The sequence below is a fragment of the Phyllostomus hastatus genome, unplaced genomic scaffold, assembly GCF_019186645.2.
Source record: "Phyllostomus hastatus isolate PE091 unplaced genomic scaffold, TTU_PhHast_1.1 phas_scaffold_1066, whole genome shotgun sequence".
Taxonomy (NCBI): domain Eukaryota; kingdom Metazoa; phylum Chordata; class Mammalia; order Chiroptera; family Phyllostomidae; genus Phyllostomus; species Phyllostomus hastatus.
The window spans coordinates 16,415,300-16,435,054 of NW_025334004.1; the positions used below are offsets into that span (position 1 = coordinate 16,415,300).

At 50.0% G+C, this 19,755-nt stretch overlaps 1 protein-coding gene across 1 annotated transcript in view; it reads left to right on the forward strand.

The window, feature by feature from the left end:
* The first annotated feature begins 2,418 nt into the window (after positions 1 to 2,418).
* Positions 2,419 to 19,755, forward strand: part of SORCS3 (sortilin related VPS10 domain containing receptor 3) — a 558,638-nt gene continuing 541,301 nt past the window's right edge. The window contains exon 1 of the mRNA XM_045854121.1: positions 2,419 to 3,045. Coding sequence (XP_045710077.1) covers positions 2,419 to 3,045 — 627 coding nt within the window. The remainder of the gene's footprint in view (positions 3,046 to 19,755) is intronic.

Genomic DNA, 19,755 nt, shown 5'->3' on the forward strand with positions numbered 1-19,755 from the left:
CTGGGGTTTGGCGTACCGGATTCCTTACACTGTGCGCTTTACCGCCTCTGCCCAGAGCCCCAGTAGAGAAGCTTCGCATCCCTCCCAACACCTCAAGCTGCGGCTCCGGCTGCAGTGCGGAGCCTTGACCGGCAGGGGCGCTGGGAATCCGCGGATGGCCGGCTTTCATCCCGAGTCCGGATCCTGCACCCACCTCAGCCCTCCGAGCAGAACTTTTCTTGGGGCGGCTCGTCGCCCGAGGTCTTTGGAAACCCACAGACACCAGGACCCACCTCATTGTGGGCTGGACGTTATCACCAGCTTGGTTGCCTGTCCAGGCTTCTCGGTTCCCATTTTGCATTGCAGGTCCAGGTGGAAAAGCGAGCTCGCTAAGGTGGGGGCTCCGGAGCCGCTGGTTGTGGCCCTCCTCACCTGGCTCAGGTTCCCAGGCGCCTCCTCTATCTCCTCCAGGCCTCTTCCCCCGCTCCGCCCCCGCCCCGTCCCCCTCTCTGGCACACTTTGGGGACTCCCCTTTTCTCTCCCGTCCCTTTGCAGCCGCACCACCTCGCCTTCCACCCCCGCCCCCACTTCAACTCTTCGCTCTTCCTCCTTCCCCCTTCATCCTTCTCCATCTCCACATTCCCCTCCGTTTCCCCCTTTCACCTTCGCCCATCTTTCTCTCCTCCCCTCTCCCCCCGTTTTCCTCCCTCGAGCTCTGTCTTATCCAGTCCCCACAAAGGAACTCTTCGCCCAATCCCCAAGAAGAAGAGAAGAGCCTGGAGGCTGACAAGCTCATCAAGCCTCCTCCCTAAATCCTGCTCTTTAAATAACTCCTCTTCCAGCTCCGATCATCTCGGCCTTTTCAATCCCTGGAAATTAGGGAGCTTCTCGGAGGCGCTGGCTGAACTGCAAGCCCTGGGACCTGTAACCACATCTCCGTGTCGAGCTCGTATTTATCTTCCTTCTCTCCAGCCCACCTGGACTCTCCCTCCACATACAGGGCTCGAAGGGTTCCAGCTGCGCTTCTGCAGGGGGTTATGGGAGGGCTGGACCCTATAGCTGGCAGCAGACACTTTAAAAGAACAACTGAGCTCGCTCAGAAACGCTCAGAAATGAATCTAGGCAAGATGAGGCGGGGTGGGAGGGGGCGGTGTCTGGATCCTCCAGGTGAGTGCCAGTCTCCGGTTACCTCCGGGGTCCCAGGAGAGGGCAAGCCCCTGATGCCACCGCTGCATCCTCCCAGTTCTCTCCCCCGCGCCTTCTGTAGGCTTAAGGAACAACCAGGTTACAACTGTGTATGGCGGGGGGCCGTGGGTGCACTGGGCGCCGGGAGAAGGGGGTGTCCTGAGCCGCCTGCCTTGCTCTCAGTCCTGCCTTTCTGACAATTCGCAGGCATGAAAATGCAAGTACAGCCGGCCTGCCCAAAACCCCAGCCTGAGCACACCTCCTTCACTCACACGAACACCTACACATACGCGTGCAAATACACACGTAGGGAGCCGAGGACCTCCGCACACCCGGACAGCTCTGGCTCAGCCGGCTCCCCCACCCCGGGACTCCCTACTCTCCTCACCCTCGCCAGCCTGCCCGCCTCAGCGCACGCAGGCGCACAGGAGCACTCTACGAGCCCCCGCCCAGGCGGGGGTGCAGGCTGAGTGTGAGTGTGTGAGTGTGTGTGTGTGTGGGGGGGTGCATCGAGCAGCGTCAGGGGCGGGCCGAGGAGCCGGGAGTGGAGTCCCTGGTCCATCCCGCGCTCAGCTTCTGTGTGCTGTCTCCCCACACGCAGGCTCTGGCTGGGTTCCCCCCTGGCTCCCGAACCGGAACAGTTGGCGCTGAAAACACTTCACTCCGCCTCCTCCCTTGAGACCCCCTCTGTCCTCCCTGCGTGCCATCTCCCCCACCCCCACCCCACCCCAACAGGCCGGAAGAGTAACCCCCTAAAAGCTGCGAGAAGCGTCTCCTAACTCATCACCGGGAGCAGGTTGGAGGCTGGATTTTGGAGAGACTCTGGATTAGGGTCCAGCCCCTTCTCCTGGACCTGGCTTGGTTTTCATATTTTAAAAGAGGGGTTTCTCTTTACCTTTGAACACTCCTTTTTCACAAAATTTCTGTTGGAGCTCGGTGGGGAAGATTTTTTGGGGGGATCTTATTTTAAGGGGGAAAAAAAAGCACCGAAGGGGCATTTGTTAATTTTTTTTCCTGGGTTTGGAATCCTGTGGACAAGAGAGCGAGAGATCGAGAGGGAGAGCGAGGAGGGAAGAGTGGAGAGGACCCAGGAGGCGCGCCAGCCCCAGCCACCTTCTTCCAGGAGGCCCCCTCCCCATTCCCCCGACACACACTCGCTGGCTTGCTCGCCTGCACACGCACACCCCCGCGCCGGACCAGCACCTCGGCAGGCTCCACACACTCGGCAGCCCCAGCCTCGGCAGCCGCAGCGGGATGGAGGTGGCGCGCACGGAGCGCCCCACAGGCTGGCCAGGGGCGCCCCTTGCCCGGACTGGGCTCTTGCTTTTGTCGACGTGGGTCCTGGCCGGTGCAGAGATCACTTGGGGTGCGACAAGCGGTCCTGGGAGCCCCGCTGGCCCGGCTTCACGGCCCCCTGTGCTGCTCCCTCTCTTGCCGCGGGCAGTGGAAAGCCAGTGGCCGGAGAAGCTGGCGACGGCGCGGAGAGGCGCCGCACTGGGGCACCAGCCAGGACGAGAGCCGCTGCTCCATCCGGGCGGCATCAGTGGCAGAAAGAAGCAGGGAGAAGCCGGGGGGCTGTCCCCGGCAGGTGCACGGTGGGGACAGGACATACTGGCTACTGGCAAACCTGGCATCTCGAGGAGGAGTCGCCGAGCGCAGCCCCCCAGTGCCCTGGAACGAGAGGACACCCGCGCCACTGCCTTATCCGATGGTTCCAAAGGAAGCCGTCATCTGGCCAAGGGTCTCCGGGAAGAGGTGAAGGCATCGAGGGCTGGGGGCGCGGCGGCCGAAGAGCTCAGGCTGACCAGCACCTCGTTCGCTCTGACCGGGGACTCGGCCCACAACCAAGCCATGGTGCACTGGTCGGGACACAACAGCAGCGTGAGTACCCGCCCGGGCGGCGGTGGCGAAGCCCGCTGATTCCCCACAGCAAGGGAGAATGGGGGCAGGAGCGAGGGACAGATAGTTCCTGGAGGGTCTGGGGTGGGGTGGGGGGGCGCCATGACTTTTAGAGACAACAGGTTCATCCAGCGTCCCCCACGCCCCCAACAGGTTAGTGGAGTTTGTTGGAAGATGGTGTGTGTATGTGTGCGCCCGTGTCTGTGTTTATTGGAGACCCCAGGATTGCGGCTGCCGTGAAGGGAGAAGAGGAAGAAGGGGCTTAAAGTTGAGCAGAGGAGGGATCTGTGGTCCCTTTCTGTGGTGCTCGGCTTGGAGCGTGAGTTTTCCTGTTGGGCGACTCAGTTCGTGGGTGAGAACACTGATCTGGGGAGGAAGGCGCTGGGAGGGGCTGGACAGTCGGGTGCATCCCCGCCACAGCCGGGCTTCCTTCCCCGGCCCCCCTCCAATCAGAGGGAAGGGAACCCGGGACGCCCCAACGCCTGCTGCCTCAGGGTCCCGGCCCTCCGTTTCCGGCACACTTTCTGCCAGCCCTGGCGGCAAGCAGGGCCAAGCCCACCCAAGTCAGGCCTCCGGTGACACTGATTTCCCCCTGCAAACCTGGGCAGCTGCCCTGGAATGCTACAGGAGAGGCCGCAAAAAAGTTTCAAGTGTGAAGTGAAATTCAGCGTCCATTCCGCACGCCTTGCCCAAGCATGTACAAGCACACACAAGCCTCTGAACAAAAAAGCTCGCCTCGGCTGCTTCGTCCCGCACTACCATCAGCTCCGCGAGTGGAGTTGGGTGTCTTCAGCACACCTCTCCACTACTCCTTCCTCTGCGGCCAGGTTCCCCTGGAAGCGGCTGTACCGAGAGGTGGCGCCCTTGAGTGCACTCCAGTGGCTCCGAGCTCTAGATCCGGCGCTGGGCTCTGAGCTCTGTCCGCTGCAGCTCCAGCAGAACGGAGCGCGCAGGGAGGGGTCTCTCCTCACCCACCTCCCCGCACCCTGTGCTTTGCAGCCTAGCCTAGGAGCAGGGCGGGCGGGGGGGGGGGGAATATTGGCTTTCTGGGCGGAGGGGGGCGGCCTCCCGCGATTTACCCCACTCCACTCACTTCCGCTCCCCCCACTTCAGCCAGTCTCACAAAAATCCTTTTCTCTGGCTCTCGGGATAGATGGCAACTCAGCGTCGGGCAGGAGGATGATGGATGTCTGCACAGGCAGCTTGGGGAGCTCGTTCGATGGGAAAGCACCGCCCTCCTCCCTTTGTGTATCTCTTCATGACTGGCATTAAAGATTTCGCTGGGAAATCTTCGCCTTATTTTAAACGGGGCCTGGCTGGGGCTGCCACGGGTGGGGGGGTGAGAAGCGAGTAACAGGAAAGCTAGGAGCCTCCAGAGCGCAGCACATCGGCAGTCCTGAGCACCGACTCCCTGGTTCCTACCTACAGGGCGCGGGTAGCCCAGGCTGGGTGCTGGGTGGGAAGGACTGGGTGGTGGCTGCTTCATCTGCCTCCAGGGAAGACCCCTGTAACTTTGGAGTGGGCAGCTCTGGGGGTGGGGGGTGGGCAACGTGTCCCTTTGCGGGGATGGGTGATTGAAGATTTACAAGTTTCCAGGGGTGTGTGTGTGTGTGTGTGTGTGTGTGTGTGTGTGTGTTCCTTCCTGTGTTCTCACTGGATGAGGAGGACGTGTTGAAGTACCTGTGTCCTCGGAGGAGGAGGTGATGTCCTTAGTGTCCTTAGTATCTGTGACTTTACTGCTGACGGACACATTTAGACAGTATAAACTCACGCTGCCTGGACGGTTTCCTTACACTTCTGCTTTTATTGCAAGGAGTGTGTGTGTGTGTGTGTGTGTGTGTGTGTGTGTGTGTGTGTGTGTTGTTGACAAAGCCCCTGAAAATGGGACTTTAGAGAGTGGTCTGTGTAAACAGGAGTTAAATGAGCATAGCCTTCTCTCTGCCCTACGTCCACGGAGCTGTGCAGCTGAGGAAGTGAGGGGGCAAGTCCTGCCCAGAGAGCTCTAGGGAAATGGCTCTCCAGTTAAGAGAGGGACAGAAGGGTCTGGGAAGTGGACCGCTTGGCCTTGGCATCCTTAGTAACAGTGATGAGATCTGGACAGTCCACAGACAGTCCCCCGGGGGTGTATTGGTTGTGCTGGTGGCCTGTCTTATGGTCCAGGCAAAGGACAAGGTAGCAGAGATGGGTGCAGGGACCCCATGGTGTCCTCTTTCTCTGGTCTAGAGGACTGTCTCTTTTGCTCCTGGTCTGGGCCCGTCTCTTTTGACCATGGTTTGCACACAGTATCAGTGAGAAAGGCTTCGTTGAGTGTTGGGTCTGGGCTGCTGTGAGGGAAGATGGGGAAACATGGTAACGTGACCCTGTCTTTGAGAGACTTTACGGAAAGAACCCCTGCGAGACTAATGGGGAAACAAGTTTCTGTCATATTACCTGGTTGGTTTCTTTCTCCTCCTTCCCTGTCCTGAGGGCAGCGAAAGAAGGTGCTCTAAATAACATCCAGGGGAGGAGTGGTGGGGATGATGAACCTCCACAAGGCGCCTTCATCCCTGGTTTCAGAGTGGAGAGGGATGGCCCAGGGCAGAGAACTTGGGCCCTAGCATCAGGCTCTTTTGACACGAAAGAGATTCCATCTTCTCTTCTGACTTCAAAAGTGTTAAACATGTCCTACTCTGGGAAGGCCACCAGGTTAATTTACATGCTCTGCTCCCAAGTGCCTTGGGTGGCCCCCATTACCTGACATGAGTCCCTTTCTGGGTAGTTTTCAGTTCTCCATAGAGCTGGAAGCTGAACTCCACTCTGGCAGTTCGCAGCAGCCAGGCATGCAGACGTGAACACACCAGGCCAGGACCTCCAGTCCACCCCATGGGTCCAGCGCATGCCCAGGGGCTCAATGGCGAAAGGATATCTTTGTCTCTGGCTTGGAACATGTATTCACTTTGGTCCCAGGAGTCGGGGGTGGGGGGTGGGGAATGGCTTGTGGGGGCGGTGCCCACCAGGCTGGAGACAGAAGGCATCAGGAGGAAGTGGAGTCACTGTCCCTTGCTGACTGTTCCTGCCCTGTCAGGTGTTCTGGGGGAGAGGTGAGTGGACTTGGACTTGGAGCCTGAGTAATTTGCCATTTATTCTCTCCAGCTGTCTCCAGCTGGGATCCTGGTGATTAATGGGTTGGAGAATGTTTCACAAACACCCAGAGGGAGCCCTGTTCTCATGGCTTACAGGGGGACAGGAAAACATCATTCTGCCCTTCTCCCACAGAAGAAGGAAGGAGGCTCCTTACTAGGTCAGTGAGTTGGCAAGTGGCTGGGGAGAGTTGTGAAGGCCTCCTCCTCCCTGGAGTAACCCTTGGCGGGGACCCCCATTCCTGGTATTGAGGTGACAGTGCCGCCTCTCCTTGGGTGGATTCTCATGGCTTTCCAGCAGCTCACCCCCGGAGGCGGCGATCTGCAGGCGGCCGCCCCTGCAGTGTGTCTGGTTGGAATGACTTGCCAGATAGTTTTCCGTTGCTGTGCCCAACGCTGCACCTTGGCGAAGAGAAATGGGAGATGCTGACAGTTCCAGGTCCCTGCCGATCACCCTTCCCTGGGTGCGCTAGGAAGCGGGGACACACGGATTCTCCCAGGGGGGATTTCATACCCTTACCTAATTCAGCTGAATTGTGTTCTAAAATATTTACTCCTAATGTGCAAAAGAGTGGCAGATTTGATCGGAGTAATTGTATTTCACTCACTCGAGCATCTCACTGTGGCTCCCAAACAGATTTTTCAAATAGCTTTTGGCTGGGTTGTCCAGCCTTCACCGTGTCGGCTCACAGTCCCCAAAGTCACAATATCTTAATGCGTTCTGCTTCTCGGAGGCCTCATAAAGAAGCCTGCCACAGAAGCCATTTGCCAAAAAGAATCTGTTTTTAATTAATATTACGGGGGAACCGTCTCAGTTGAGATGTCGCTGGGAAAGGCAGAAAAGCACTAATTGCTCCTGGTCACTGCTGTCCTGGGGGAGGGGGACTGGGAGGGGCCAGACACAGGCTGCTTGTCTGCTCTGTGCTTCCTCTGGTGTCTGGCTTACAGAGTGTCATTTGCTTCTCAGATCCTGCAGCGGTTTCCAAAGTGAGCAGAAGTGGCAAACTCCTTAACATGGAATGATTGCACAAGTGCAGTGGCTGGAGCTTGCTTTGGAGTTGACAAGGAAGGAATGCCAGGAAGTGGCTTCTCCAGTTGTGCTGGATTTAAGGGGGAGGGAGGGGTTGTAGCTCCAGGGGCAAGAAGGCTCAGAGGGCAAAAGGGAGAAGTGCTTTTCCTTCTGGCTGTGTAAATCGGTTATGCGATGAGGGGGTGGGGATTTAGGAAGCGGATGATGCGTGGGTCCTGAATCATCCCAGAAGGAGCAGAGAGGTGCAGCACAGACAGGCTGACATGGGCAGATGTGTCCAAAGGCCCGGGCTTTACCCAGGGCTAGGTGTACCTGAGGCCTGGTGCTTTGGCTCACCTGTTGGTGTCCTGCTTCCTTTGGCTCTTGGCTGGCTCGAGACACTTCCCACATAGGGTGATTTTCCCACAAATTTGGGGAAAAAGAGAGCTTGTGGAGGAGGAGGTGGAAAACACAGGATGCTCGTGCCTGGCGGGCCACTTGGAGGCATCAGAATCGGCGCTGTGGAATGGATGGAATCTGGCTGACGATACTCGCCCCCTTGGTATTGGTGGGTGGCTGACTTTGTAGGCAGTGAGTAGAGATGAGAGAGCTCTGCCTGACATGGAGTAGGTACTGTGTCCTGTTTGACCATGTGGGTAAAGGAGTGACAGTCCCAAGGCTCTTATAGCAGAGGTTACAAAGAAACCCGAAATCCTCATCCTTTGGATATTGATGATTTCCTTCTCACTTGTTCATAAGTTGACAGCTGCTGTCACCAGGAGTACTTCAAATAGCATGTCCACATTCTAGCTTGAGTACCTTTAGCCTTTTAGATTCAAATCCAAAAGTCCCTTAGCCCGGCATTCAAGGGCCCTCACTGCATGTGTTCTGAGTCTGTTTCTTCAATTTTGTATTTGACTGTTCCCTGGTTGACTCCTTCAGTGGTAGCTAAGGCAGCACCTTCATTGTCCCAGGCCCCCTCTTGACTGGAAGCCTTAGCAATTGAGGTCACCCTCTACTGAGATGCACCCATTATTCACCGCTCAGTTCAAGATTCTAACACAGCACAAGCACCTCTACAGAACCTTCCTTAGAAGCACCCATTCCCCCTTTTCCTAAGAGCTTATAGAATTCACAGACTGCCTTGGCGTGGGGTGGGGCAGTCTACTGCTCTCTCTTAATAGCACTGAGTTTATGCACCTGGTTTATCATTTCATATATGAATTTTAACATAAGGTTTAGTGGCGTCTCTACTCCACTCCGTACGCTAGGAATAGGGACTGGTCAGCAGTCCTGGCTTCTTCCTCATATATTTTAGAGATCAGATGGGCTCACGTGAGGTATTCAACCTTTTGTTAAGTGTTTCCTCTGTATGTGGCAGTGTTCTGGGCCCTGGGGCTGGTAGGGGTGTGATGGAGGGAGAGGACAAACAAACATGAGACAGTGTTTGCCTCAAGGTCCTTCCGATATGCTTTGGATATGAGACTGCTCTTCTATAAAGCTAAATAACACACGATAAGAAGATGGATGCCATGGGATGATGTATGGTTAATTGGCAGGTGGTCGTTTCAGACTATGAGCTCAGAGGAGAGAGGGTCACCATGAGAGACACGATAGGCATCTTGGACTCACGGAATGTCAAGGTAGACGTGCACGTGAAAATTGTGTCCACCACGTCACTCAGCACTGAGATAAGGGATACGAAGCTTAGACAGAAACATGGCACCCTACCGTGCAGACCCCCTGCTGTCCTTCCTCTGTGCGTGGCTGTCCCCTGCTCACTCCTGGTTTTCTCCTTTCTCCTTGGGTTTACAGACTGTTTTCCTGACAAGAGTGTTTATGCATTTTCTCTCAGGTGAGATAGAGTGCTGCCCATTTTATAGGTAGGATAGACTGAGGATTAGGATGAGTATACATGAGGCTAGCCAGAGAGGCTTAGAAATCTATTCTTTTTCCTATTTCCATGCTGTGTGCTGTGGCTGTCCTGCCCACCCACCCTGGCCCACCCACCGCCGTGGCTGCAGACAATAAATACCAAGCTCATTAAAGTTGGACAATCTCTATCTTCCTAATCGTCGTTAATGGGGCCTCTTGTGAGTCACCTCATTATTGGCGTTAGTGAGTGAATCAAGCCTGGTTGCATCATCAGGAACATTTTGCTCATTTATTTTGATCAGTGTAGTTTGGGCTCAATTATTTATGGAAATGCTGTGCTTTATAGTACACTAATAAATTTGCTATAGTAAATTCAAAAAAAAGTAATGGCATCTAAGAACTTCAGGATTGCACAAATAGCTCTCTGCTATTAACTCCTCAAGATGGCAGGGACCTGGGGCACGGTGGGGCGAGCCATTCAGGGCTCTTGGTCAGTCAAACTGTACCCAATGCTAAATAGGGGCCTGTTACTTGGCACACACTGGAAGAGAAGCTTGTTTAGGGGAATGGCTGGAAATAGAGCTATTGTTGGGTAATCAAGAATCCTAGTAGGTTGTGGACTTAGGATTCTTTAGCCTGGGTGTGACGGCATGACTTTTTATGATCTCATGCTTGTGGAGGATGCCCATTGTGAATGTGATCCTCGCGTACTGGGAACATGAAACAAGGGTATCCAGGGAACAGGATGCCCAGGTGTGAATGCTGCCCAGGTGTGAATGCTGCCTCATCTCTTAACAGTTGTGTGATGTCAGGTAAGTCGTCACCCTTCGTGGCTATTTCTCATCTATAAAAAGGGGGTCATGATTACAGTACCTCTCCCCCTAGACTGGTGTCAGGATTAAATAAAATGCACATAGCACACTGCTTAAAAGAAGTGCTTGGTTTTCATAGTAAGTCCTTCGGATACTCATAGTCAGTTTAGTTGTTATTTTGATATTGGAAAGGACTTTCCCTTCCTTTGCAGATGGAAACCTTGAAGCAGAAAGGAGGGGCTTGCTTCAAGTTTTTCAGTGAGCTGAAGGCAAAGCCTTGGCTAGAAGCCAGTTCTCAGTGAGGCGCTTGTTTCAACCACCTCCTGGAGCCCATGGCCTCAGTCGGATGAGCTGTCGTGATGTCTGTCTTCCGTGTAGTGCTGAGATACACAGGGAATGGACAGGGGAGTGAAGGGTTCCTAGAAACTCATAGTCCGAATTTGTAGTAGAAATGGTTAAAATCAGTTGGTTTGAAGCAGGTTAACGATTACACTAGTTCACAACTGATAATTTGAACACTTTTTCCAGGATTTCATGGAGTGAAGGGCTGAGAAAGGTATTCAGAAAGACGAAGAGTAGCTTCACTTGGCCTGGGCATCCATGATTCCCCCTCACAGCGGCTCATGGAAGACTTCCTAAAGAAAGTGAGAGCAACGTGGGCTGCTGGGCTGGTCGGCAAACAGAGCCCATAGTGCCCAAGACTCATCCATGTCAAGGTCATGAGATGGGCCTGATGGTCCAGGTTTGCTTCTCCTCTCGATCTCCTAGCTTTGCTTTGTGCCTGGTGCGAAATGAGGGTATCTGTGGCTAGAACTATCTGCAGAGTACTTGCTGCCTCTTTGCTAGGATTATTATACTGGCCAAAACCATTGGTATTTTGTAGTGATTGATACCCATTGAGTTACAGGCGTGAATTCTCTTTTTGCCTGCACCCTAGGCACCAAAAATGGAGTCTGAGATTCCTACACAGACACTTGAAGGAGCGTTGTCCCAGGAAAGAAGTGGAAATAAATAGGATGAATTAATAAAAGAATACCCCGTGAGGAATTGTCCCGCTGTAGAGAAGAGCGGCAGTGGCCTGCAGGTGCATCGTGTGAGGGGTTGTTTGGTGGTCAGTAAATGAATAATTGATTGGCAACTGCTTTGCGGCCCATCAATTATTCATGCAAGGCACAGGCTAGAGGTGTCCGAAATCATTTAGCCTCTTCCTGCAGAAAATGGGGAATGGATGCTTTGTACAAATATTCTGCAGTCCATTCAACTCATGAATGACTCAACTACGACTCTAGATATAAATTCAGCCAGGCTTGGTTCTCCCATCTCTTCTGCCATTTCTGTCATTGTGCCTCTCACTTCCTTTGCACGGTGGTCAGTCAATAGGAGCTTGTTGAGTTGAGTGACATAAATACTTTCATAAATACTTAAAACTGCCTGAATGAAGAATGAATGTCTTGGGGTCGAAAACGGGTCTGGCCTCCTCTGGCTGCCTCCAGACCTAAGGTCTGCACCCCTGGGACATCACAGTTGTCTGGCGCTGGTTCTCGGGTCCCACAGGCCTGACTCAAGTATTCTCAAAGTCTTTTTGGCATCTATGGTGAGGTAGGCAGTTTCTTTTCCAGATGGCTAGAATCAGGTTAAAGATTACGCTGATGCATAAGAAGTGCACTATTTCTTTTTAAAATCTGTTCTCAGTGGGAGATGGAGAGCAATTACTGAGGTGAACATTTTTATTTTTCAGGGCTGGGAGAGCAGCTCAAGCTGCCATATCCAAATGCGGTTATACGTAGTGGGAGAGCTTGTCTACAGTAAGGGTTTTCAGGCCATGAAAGGAGATGTAAAGAAGCTTGTTTTGCAAGGTGACAGGGGTCTCTTTAGAGGTGAAAGAGCCATTCATGTCACTGGGTTTCTTTCAGTGTCACTCATGCTTGAAGGCAAACTTTCGACTGGAAGGTTTCTCAAAACTGGGAAATGTCTTTTCTGTTATGAGAAGGTCCCCAAGCAACAGAGACTTTAATGGGTCTCTAAGCCTTAGTTTCATTGGCTGTCAAATGGGGATAATACCAGGCTTGTAGGGTTGTTGTGAATGTTGTGGATAATTCATACACATAAAGGGTCTAGCAGAGTAGGCGATTTCATTGGTTAAGAATGTTAGTTCTCATTATCTGCCCAGGCAGGAAGTGGGGGAAGGTTGAATGTCTAGCAATCTGTAGCAGATAAAATGATACCCTGCCCATATCTCCTTGGCCCTCATCTTTACTCTGCCTGTTGGCCTGACTTCTCACCACCTGTACCAGGGCCTGTTTGCCCACTGCAACTTGCTGTGATCATGCAAGGCACAGGCTGGAATTGTCAGAGACTAGTTCCCATCAAGAAGTAGGGAGAAGCCACCTATCAATGACTAGTGGGAGTTGGATATATACCCCAGCTTCCTTGCCCTTTGGGATGGGACAGCTCTCAGGCTGGCTTTCTACACTGTCTCCCAGAGTCTCTGGGGGGAGTAAGCCCCAGTTGTCTACCAAAGTAACTCGCTTGCCTTATTGGCTGCCCTGATATTCTGCTCTCACTTTCCTGGTCCCCTATCAGTATTACTTGGGATCACCTCCCAAATAAACTACTTGAATTCAAGTCATTCCTTCAGGGCATGTTTTTCTCTCTATATTTTATACAATGTCCCTCATAGTGATTATCTTCTTATATGTGTGTGTATATACATATAAATATATCTGTATATATAAAGAGATTTACTGTAAGGAATGGGCTTACACTGCATGGAGGCTGAGAAGTCCCCAATCTTTAGCAGGCAAGCTGAAAACCCAATTTTGCTGATGGTATATGTAGTTCTCGTTTGAGTCTGAGTCTGAAGCAGGAGAAAACCAATGTTCTAGCTTGAAGACAGTCATGCAGAAAGAAATAATTATTTCTTACTCAACCTTTTTTTTCTATCCAGGCTTTCAATGGATTGAACATGGTCCATCCACATTGGGTGAACTGCTTTGCTCAGTCTACTGATTCAAATATTAATCTCCTCCAGAGATAACCTCACAGACACACCTGGAATAATGTTAGATCATATATTTGGGCATCCTATGGCCCTAGTCAAGTTGACACATAAAATTAACCATCACACCAAGTTATGAATTTCCTTCATACTTTTAAAAATACCCTTAGGGCCATACCACGGTACATATTGGGGATGGAGATGAAGTCACTGGCTCTGGTTCTGAGAGGGTCCCCCTTTACAGTGGCATCTTCCAGAAGAGGGGGACCCAGTCCAGGGTTGCAATGAGTGGCAGCAACATGGTGTTGAGGCTTTGAGAAGAGGGCACACACCTTTCAGTGAGTCATCCACTGTTATTTCTCAGGGCTAAGGGGCCCCAGCTCACCCAAGGGCATGTGCGTGGGCTTCACAATACACACAGTGTCCATCTGCCTGCTGGCATGGGACCTCCTGACTGGGAATGGAGTGCAACTCCTGTTTTTCTTCAACTGTGTCAGGGTTTCAGCAGGGAGCAGCTGAGCTTACGGTTGGTGTCTTTCTTTCTAAGATACCATCATGACAGGTTGTAAAGAATGTGGGCCTGAGAGTTGACCCCTAGACTTGGGTTCTTGATTTACATAATTACTTTCAGCAAGTCACCTTTTCTTAGGTGTAAGTGAATAAAGACCCAGATATGATAGCTTATATGTCTGTGAATTAAAGACTATTTTTTAAGTGGGTGCAATAGTAAGGAGAGGTTCTCAATTGATGATAAAAAATGTAAAATGCTTCTCAAGCATTCATACATTTGGCCTTATCCCAAGCATATGTGCATGCATTCATTCATTCATTCATTCATTCCTTTGCTTTTCTTTTTTGCTTGGTACACAGTGCTAGTTTATTTGAATTTTCTGGGATTCAGGTTATTTTTATCTATGAAATGAAAGAGTTGATAAATTGATGCAGGCCCTTTTCACCATAAACTAGATGTGATATTAGGTCGATAATTTCCTTAGGTGTGAAATGGGGACAATCCTGTTTGCCCCCTTTATGTGATGGGAGCATGTGATGAGGTACCGTTGGAAGCACTTTGAAAAGACTGCTTTTCAAAGTGGTGTGAACAGGGGTCGCCATGAACTCATGGCACTAGTTCACTTTCCCTCTCCTTCATCCCTTCAGGAGCTGGGAGGCCTTCTGCAACAGACTGAAGACCACGTACAAAATCCACGTTTTTTGCCTTCTCCCAGCACAGATGAGACAGTTGCAGTAGCGTGCGTCCCTGGTGTTAAAAACCTTGAGATGCGTATTCCAGGAATGCTGTGCAATTTATTTCAAGTCACATCTGATATAATAAAATTCTCAGATGGCAGTATAATTTTGATGTTTAAGAAAAACATTTGTTCCAGGAGTTGACCTCTATTGATTGCTCTGCCTTATTCCTTTCAGGTAATATGCAGTATTGGGGAGCATCTAAATGTGGCTAGTGGTGCAGAGTATGAAAAAGGCATATGACGCATGCTGGCACCCACAAAGCTTATTTTCTTGTGTGGGAAATACCGTGTTTTGCTGTGTATTGGACACCCCCATGTATAATGCACACCCACGTTTTTGGCCCAACTTTCAAAAAAATCTTTCATTTAAATTTGGATTTCAATCATTTACTTATTTATATTTAGATACTTGTTGCTTGTATTGGAAAGGAATTTTAGCATTTATTTTTGAACATGTTATGGTATAAGAAGTTTTATGTGGCCCATAATTACAAAGCACAAGAACAGATATCAGGTGTTTCAGTATAATGCACATCCTTATTTTTCCCTCAAAAAGTTGGGGAGAAAAGTGCACATTATGCATGGTGAACTATGGTACCTATTAGATAAACATGGCCAAGAACAGTGTGAGATCATTTAAAATACGTGCTGTTTGAGCATACTTAGGAAATACACTGAATGCAATCAAGACCACGGTGAAAAAAAAAGAATAGAATGTTTGAATATTATGGTTGTGTTTATTATTTACAACAAAACCCCATAACAGGGTAGGAAATAGATCTAATTCTTATGACTAAACCTGTGTTGCTTGGTGAAGAGTTTGCTGATCTTTGAGGTAAAATAGATTATTTCATGTTCTGACAGTTGCTCAGAATTCTGCCACATCAGCTTGGGCTACTTTTCTTGTATAGCCTTTTGCATTTTTCTTCTGAGTTGCTAACTTTTTTATCTTCCCCATAGACAGAAGAAACATCTGTTTTCCACCACAATACTAAGATATTCCAGCTTCACAATTGTATTGTTATTGGACATCTAACTCGTCCTGATTGCTTTACAGGCCTGTTTCCCTGGCAGTGTACCTGGATACACTCTATTTTGCCGTGTAGAATGCACACCCATGTTTTCGTGCACATTGTACATAAGATTATTGTGCCCATTATTATACCCGTGGTGTGAAATTGTTATACCCACATATAATGCACACTTATTTTTCCCTCAAGAATTTGGGCAAAAAAGTGTGCATTCAACATGGGAAAATATGGTATTTATTCATTCTATTCCTGGGACAGTGCATCTGTTTCTTGGATTTCTTTTCTCTTATTGGGGGATGGTTTTCATTTTTCTGTGGCATATCCTCAAATACTCTTTCTCAGGAAGAGCATGAGAATGCTTATTCCTGTGTCCTCATATAAATATAGAGAGATTCCTTTGAACTCTCAAAAGACCCTGGCGTGGGGGACAGATCGTATTGTCACGTAGTGCTTTAGCAGTGCTTCTTATTTCTCTCATTTCTTGGCACGTCCAACATTTATTTTGCTCTCACATTAGCTTGATGGTTCATCTGGACATAGTGAGTTAGGGTCAACATTTTTTTCCCCTTGGATCTTTGAAGTGCTTAGATTACTTGCTGGGTTTGTATCGTCCTCTGTTTTTGGATTATAGGTGTCTCCCCTCCCACTCAGGGACTGATGAGGGTGGGGAAAAGGATTAGAGCTGCCTGACCTGTGACACCCGTGGCTTTGTTCAACTTAGTGACACAGAACCCTTCAAAAGGTCCTGATGCATCACAAGCAGGTTTATTACAAAGCGACAGTATGTTGTGGGGACTAAACCCTCTACAGAGCAGTCTGCGGTAGACACATTATCTAAATACCTTCAATATAAAACTAATAGAAAAGGCAATTTTAGCTACCTTTTACTTTAAAAATTAAAAGTAGCTTTTAAAAGTTCATCGGCATTCAACAGATATTTGTGGAGTGCCCTCTGCGTGTCAGGCACTGCCGGGGTCTGAGTTTGTAGTACTGAGCAGTGCTCTGAAGGGGAGGTGGTGACACAGTCAGAGACTACACCAGGGACATTTAACCTGCAGAGGACAGAGAGGCAGAAGCAGATGAACTCAGATCTCCAAGATGCTCAGGGCCAATGAGGTGAAGAGGAGAGGGCAAAGTGTTCCGGCGCACAGCTTCTGGGGCAGGAGGGGCAAGGTATGTAAAAGGGACAGAAAGGGCAGGGTGGCTGGGGCAGACGGTTTGTGGGCTGGGGGCTGGTGAGAGATGCAGCTAGGCAGGCATGTGTGGATAGGACCAAGCAGGGCCTTGTGGGCCCAGGGGAAGGAGTTTCTTCTTTATCCTAGAGCAAAGGGGTAAGCCACGGGAGGGTTTAACATAGCAGAGTAATACAATTAAATAGACATTAAAAAACCGTTCTGACCACCCTGTGGTTGGGAGGAAGAATAGGATGGATGCTTGGAGACCAGTCTGTTGCTATAGATAAAGACAACGGTGGCTTGGGTGGTGGAAGTGGGATTGGGTGGGGACCAGCCAACTGAGGAAACATTCAGCAGGTGCAGTTGATTTGTGTTGTTGGCTCCTCGGTATAATTCTTCACTACTCCCTATCATTCCTTGTGTACTGGGCCTTTGTAGTTCCCTTTCTCGGTGAGCGGGCCATCCTTCTCCACCTCTTAATTTTGGGTTTGTGTTTGCTTTGGGCAATAGAAGAGATGCCAGTTCTAAGCTTAGTTAGCAAGAGGCATTGTGTGTCTACCTGCTGTCGTGAGCCTCTGTAGTGGCCATGAGAAAAATGCCCAGCCTGGCCTACTGCTCCTGGGAAGAGAGGGAGCCTAGCTCAGCTGAGCCCCGCCCAGCTGAGAGCAACAGAACTGCCCCACAGAGCCCAGCTCTGCCAGCCAACCTTGAGCTGCCCTGTGCATTTATGAGAATAAATGACTGTTGTGAAAATAAGTGGTTGACACTTGAGTGCTTTGTTTTGCAGCATTGTTTTTTTCAGCAAAAGCTAACTGATAGAGCAGGTAAAATCAACGTAACCTGAGAGATTGGATGTAGAAGATTTGTGGGGTCATAATTACAGCGTGAAACGAGGCTCACCTATCTTTCAAGGTTATTAGCCACATACGTGCTCAGAGGTATACTTAGATGTGTCTTTCGGTGGTTTCTGGCCACTCATTTCTCTTTACAATTCATAGCTTCTTTTTTCTAGAACTGAATGAGGTAGATTGGATTCATGGTCTAGAAGAATTTATCTTCCACTTTTTATTTCTCACTCTCTTTCTAGCAGCCTCATTGGATTCCAGCAGAGTGTTCGAGCTGGGTGGTCCTCAGGTCCCTCAATGGGGCCTTCAAGCCCTAACACTCAGTGTGTTCTTGCTAGAATTAAAATCAATTACTGTTCTAGCTGTGAAGATGGGATTTCACTTACTGGGGAGGAGAGGGGGAGTGTGGGGCCGGGGATTCTCTCGGTCTTGACTGATTATTTAAAATATATTAGTGCTGATAAAATATTTAGCTTTTAAACAACAAGTTTAATATAGGGAACTGTGTTTTATTTATTAATGGCAGTGGCAGGGAGATTGGTAGGAGTTGTGCTAACATGCGCTGTTGTGATTTTGCAAAGTATAGTAATTATTGTAATATTTTGTTGAATTATTAATATCTACTCTGCCTGCAGGAACATAAGCTTCTGCAGTTGAATTCATTTCAAGATTTGCCTTTCTCCCCTTCTGGTTTTGTTTTGTGTTTTCTTTCTTCCTTGTGCACATATGAATTTTTAAAGAACCGGAGCAGGGGTGGGGAGAGCTGATTACATTGTGTGAAACACCATTGTCACACCCTGTAACTGAGTATAGGCAGGCAGCAGTGAGAAACTGTTGTTCCCTGATGATCCCCTGCTTCAGCCAAGCCTGGGTGTAGTACCAGACTGAGGTATGCTGCAAGAATCACGTCTAGGAGAGAAGGACTCATCAGGGTGCCTTTTTCAGGAGCTGGGATGAGGAGAGAAAATAGTAGGGAGGTCAGGTGAGTGTTTTGTGGGCCTCTGAGCAGGGCCGATCTCACCTGCAGATGGAGATGGCAGGTGCTTGGCTATGTGCACTGAAACGCTACCAGCCTCCTTTATTAATAGTCCTAACAACTATGGCTTCATGTCTATGATGTGCTCAGATGAGTTCAGTGTGTATGATGATGATGATGATGATGATGATGATGATGATGACAGTTTACTTGCTATATGAATGGGCTCGTTCTGCAATAGGACTCTAGCTCTAAGCACAAGGACACGTAGGAGCGTTCGCTTGGGTTGTGGTTAGACTGAAATGGGAAGACAAGCCACCATGTCACCAGCTACCAGCTTTATGGAACGGCCCCAGTCAGTCAACGTCTGAGCCTCAAGTCTTTGAATCTGTGTAATAGTTGCAAGGATCAAAATGAAGTTATATATTTGAAAGGGCATTGTAAACCCTATATTACAGGCCCGCTTAAGGCAATGTCATTGCTATGAAATTATAGAAGTTTCTCCGGCTTGCAGTGTGATTGTGAGAGGCAGCAGAAAGCATTCTTGGCTCGGTTTCTTTTTGGCCAGAAACCTGACCATTTGAGAGTCATTCCTTTTGGTTAAACATTGTCCTCTGCAAGATTCTCTTAAAATATAAATAATTTTAGAGTTGGAAAGAATGTGTAATGGTCTAACCACATCCTTATCCAGATGTGGGATGTGTGGTCAGGAGAGGTTGTGGAGTGCCCCCATCCACCGAGACAGTGAAACAGCCCCCCACCCCCTGCACCACCACAACTCTCCATCTCCCTGATTCCTAGTCCAGTGCTCTTTCTGCCACACCCTGATGCGCTTCAGTTTTCCATTGAGTTCCATGCAGTCCAGGGCTTTTTCTCCAAGTAGGGAGCCTTGGGCAGAGTGAATACATTGGATGACTTATGGGGTGACAGGTGTTTTGGGTGGCAGAGCAGTGTTTGGGTCAGAGGGCCCTCACTTTGAATCTTAGCTCTCCCACTGACGAGCGGTGTGACCTTGAGCAAGTTCCTTTCTGAAACCTATTTCTCTACTTTATAAAATGGGGCTTATAATCCTTATTCTGTGCGTCTGTTGTGAGGGTTTAGTGAGCTTGAAATGCTTGGCGGGGTGCCTGTCCTGGGGCCGAAGGCACTCGACAACGGGTAGGAAATGATTATAAGGTGATCCGAGGTCCTGAAGATTAGCCTGTAGTGGGCCTGCCTGCTGTGAGCCATTACTTCCCTCTGTGAGGGTGTGTGTCTTTAGGGGAGGGAGAAGCTGCGCCCCCCTGCACTGTTATTTCCCTTCTCCTGGGTTGGGCGTTTTCCTGCAGAAACCCCATGGGGAGGCGGCCCTGTGGTGGCCCTCACTTTCTCTGTAATCTCAGTCAGGGAGAGCTGTGTCCCCATTCTGTTTTCCCCTGAAGGGGCTGGGGATGGCAGGAGGCTGGGCTGATGGTCTTCAAAGGAGAGCAGGTGACTCTGAAGATGAGACATACAAAGTGGCTTGTGTCCTGTGCCGCAAGGCTCTGCGTCATATGGGGCTTCGCTTCTTGATTTAAGTTACTAAGGTGGCTTCCTAAACATGGGTTTTATTGCTTTTTTTTC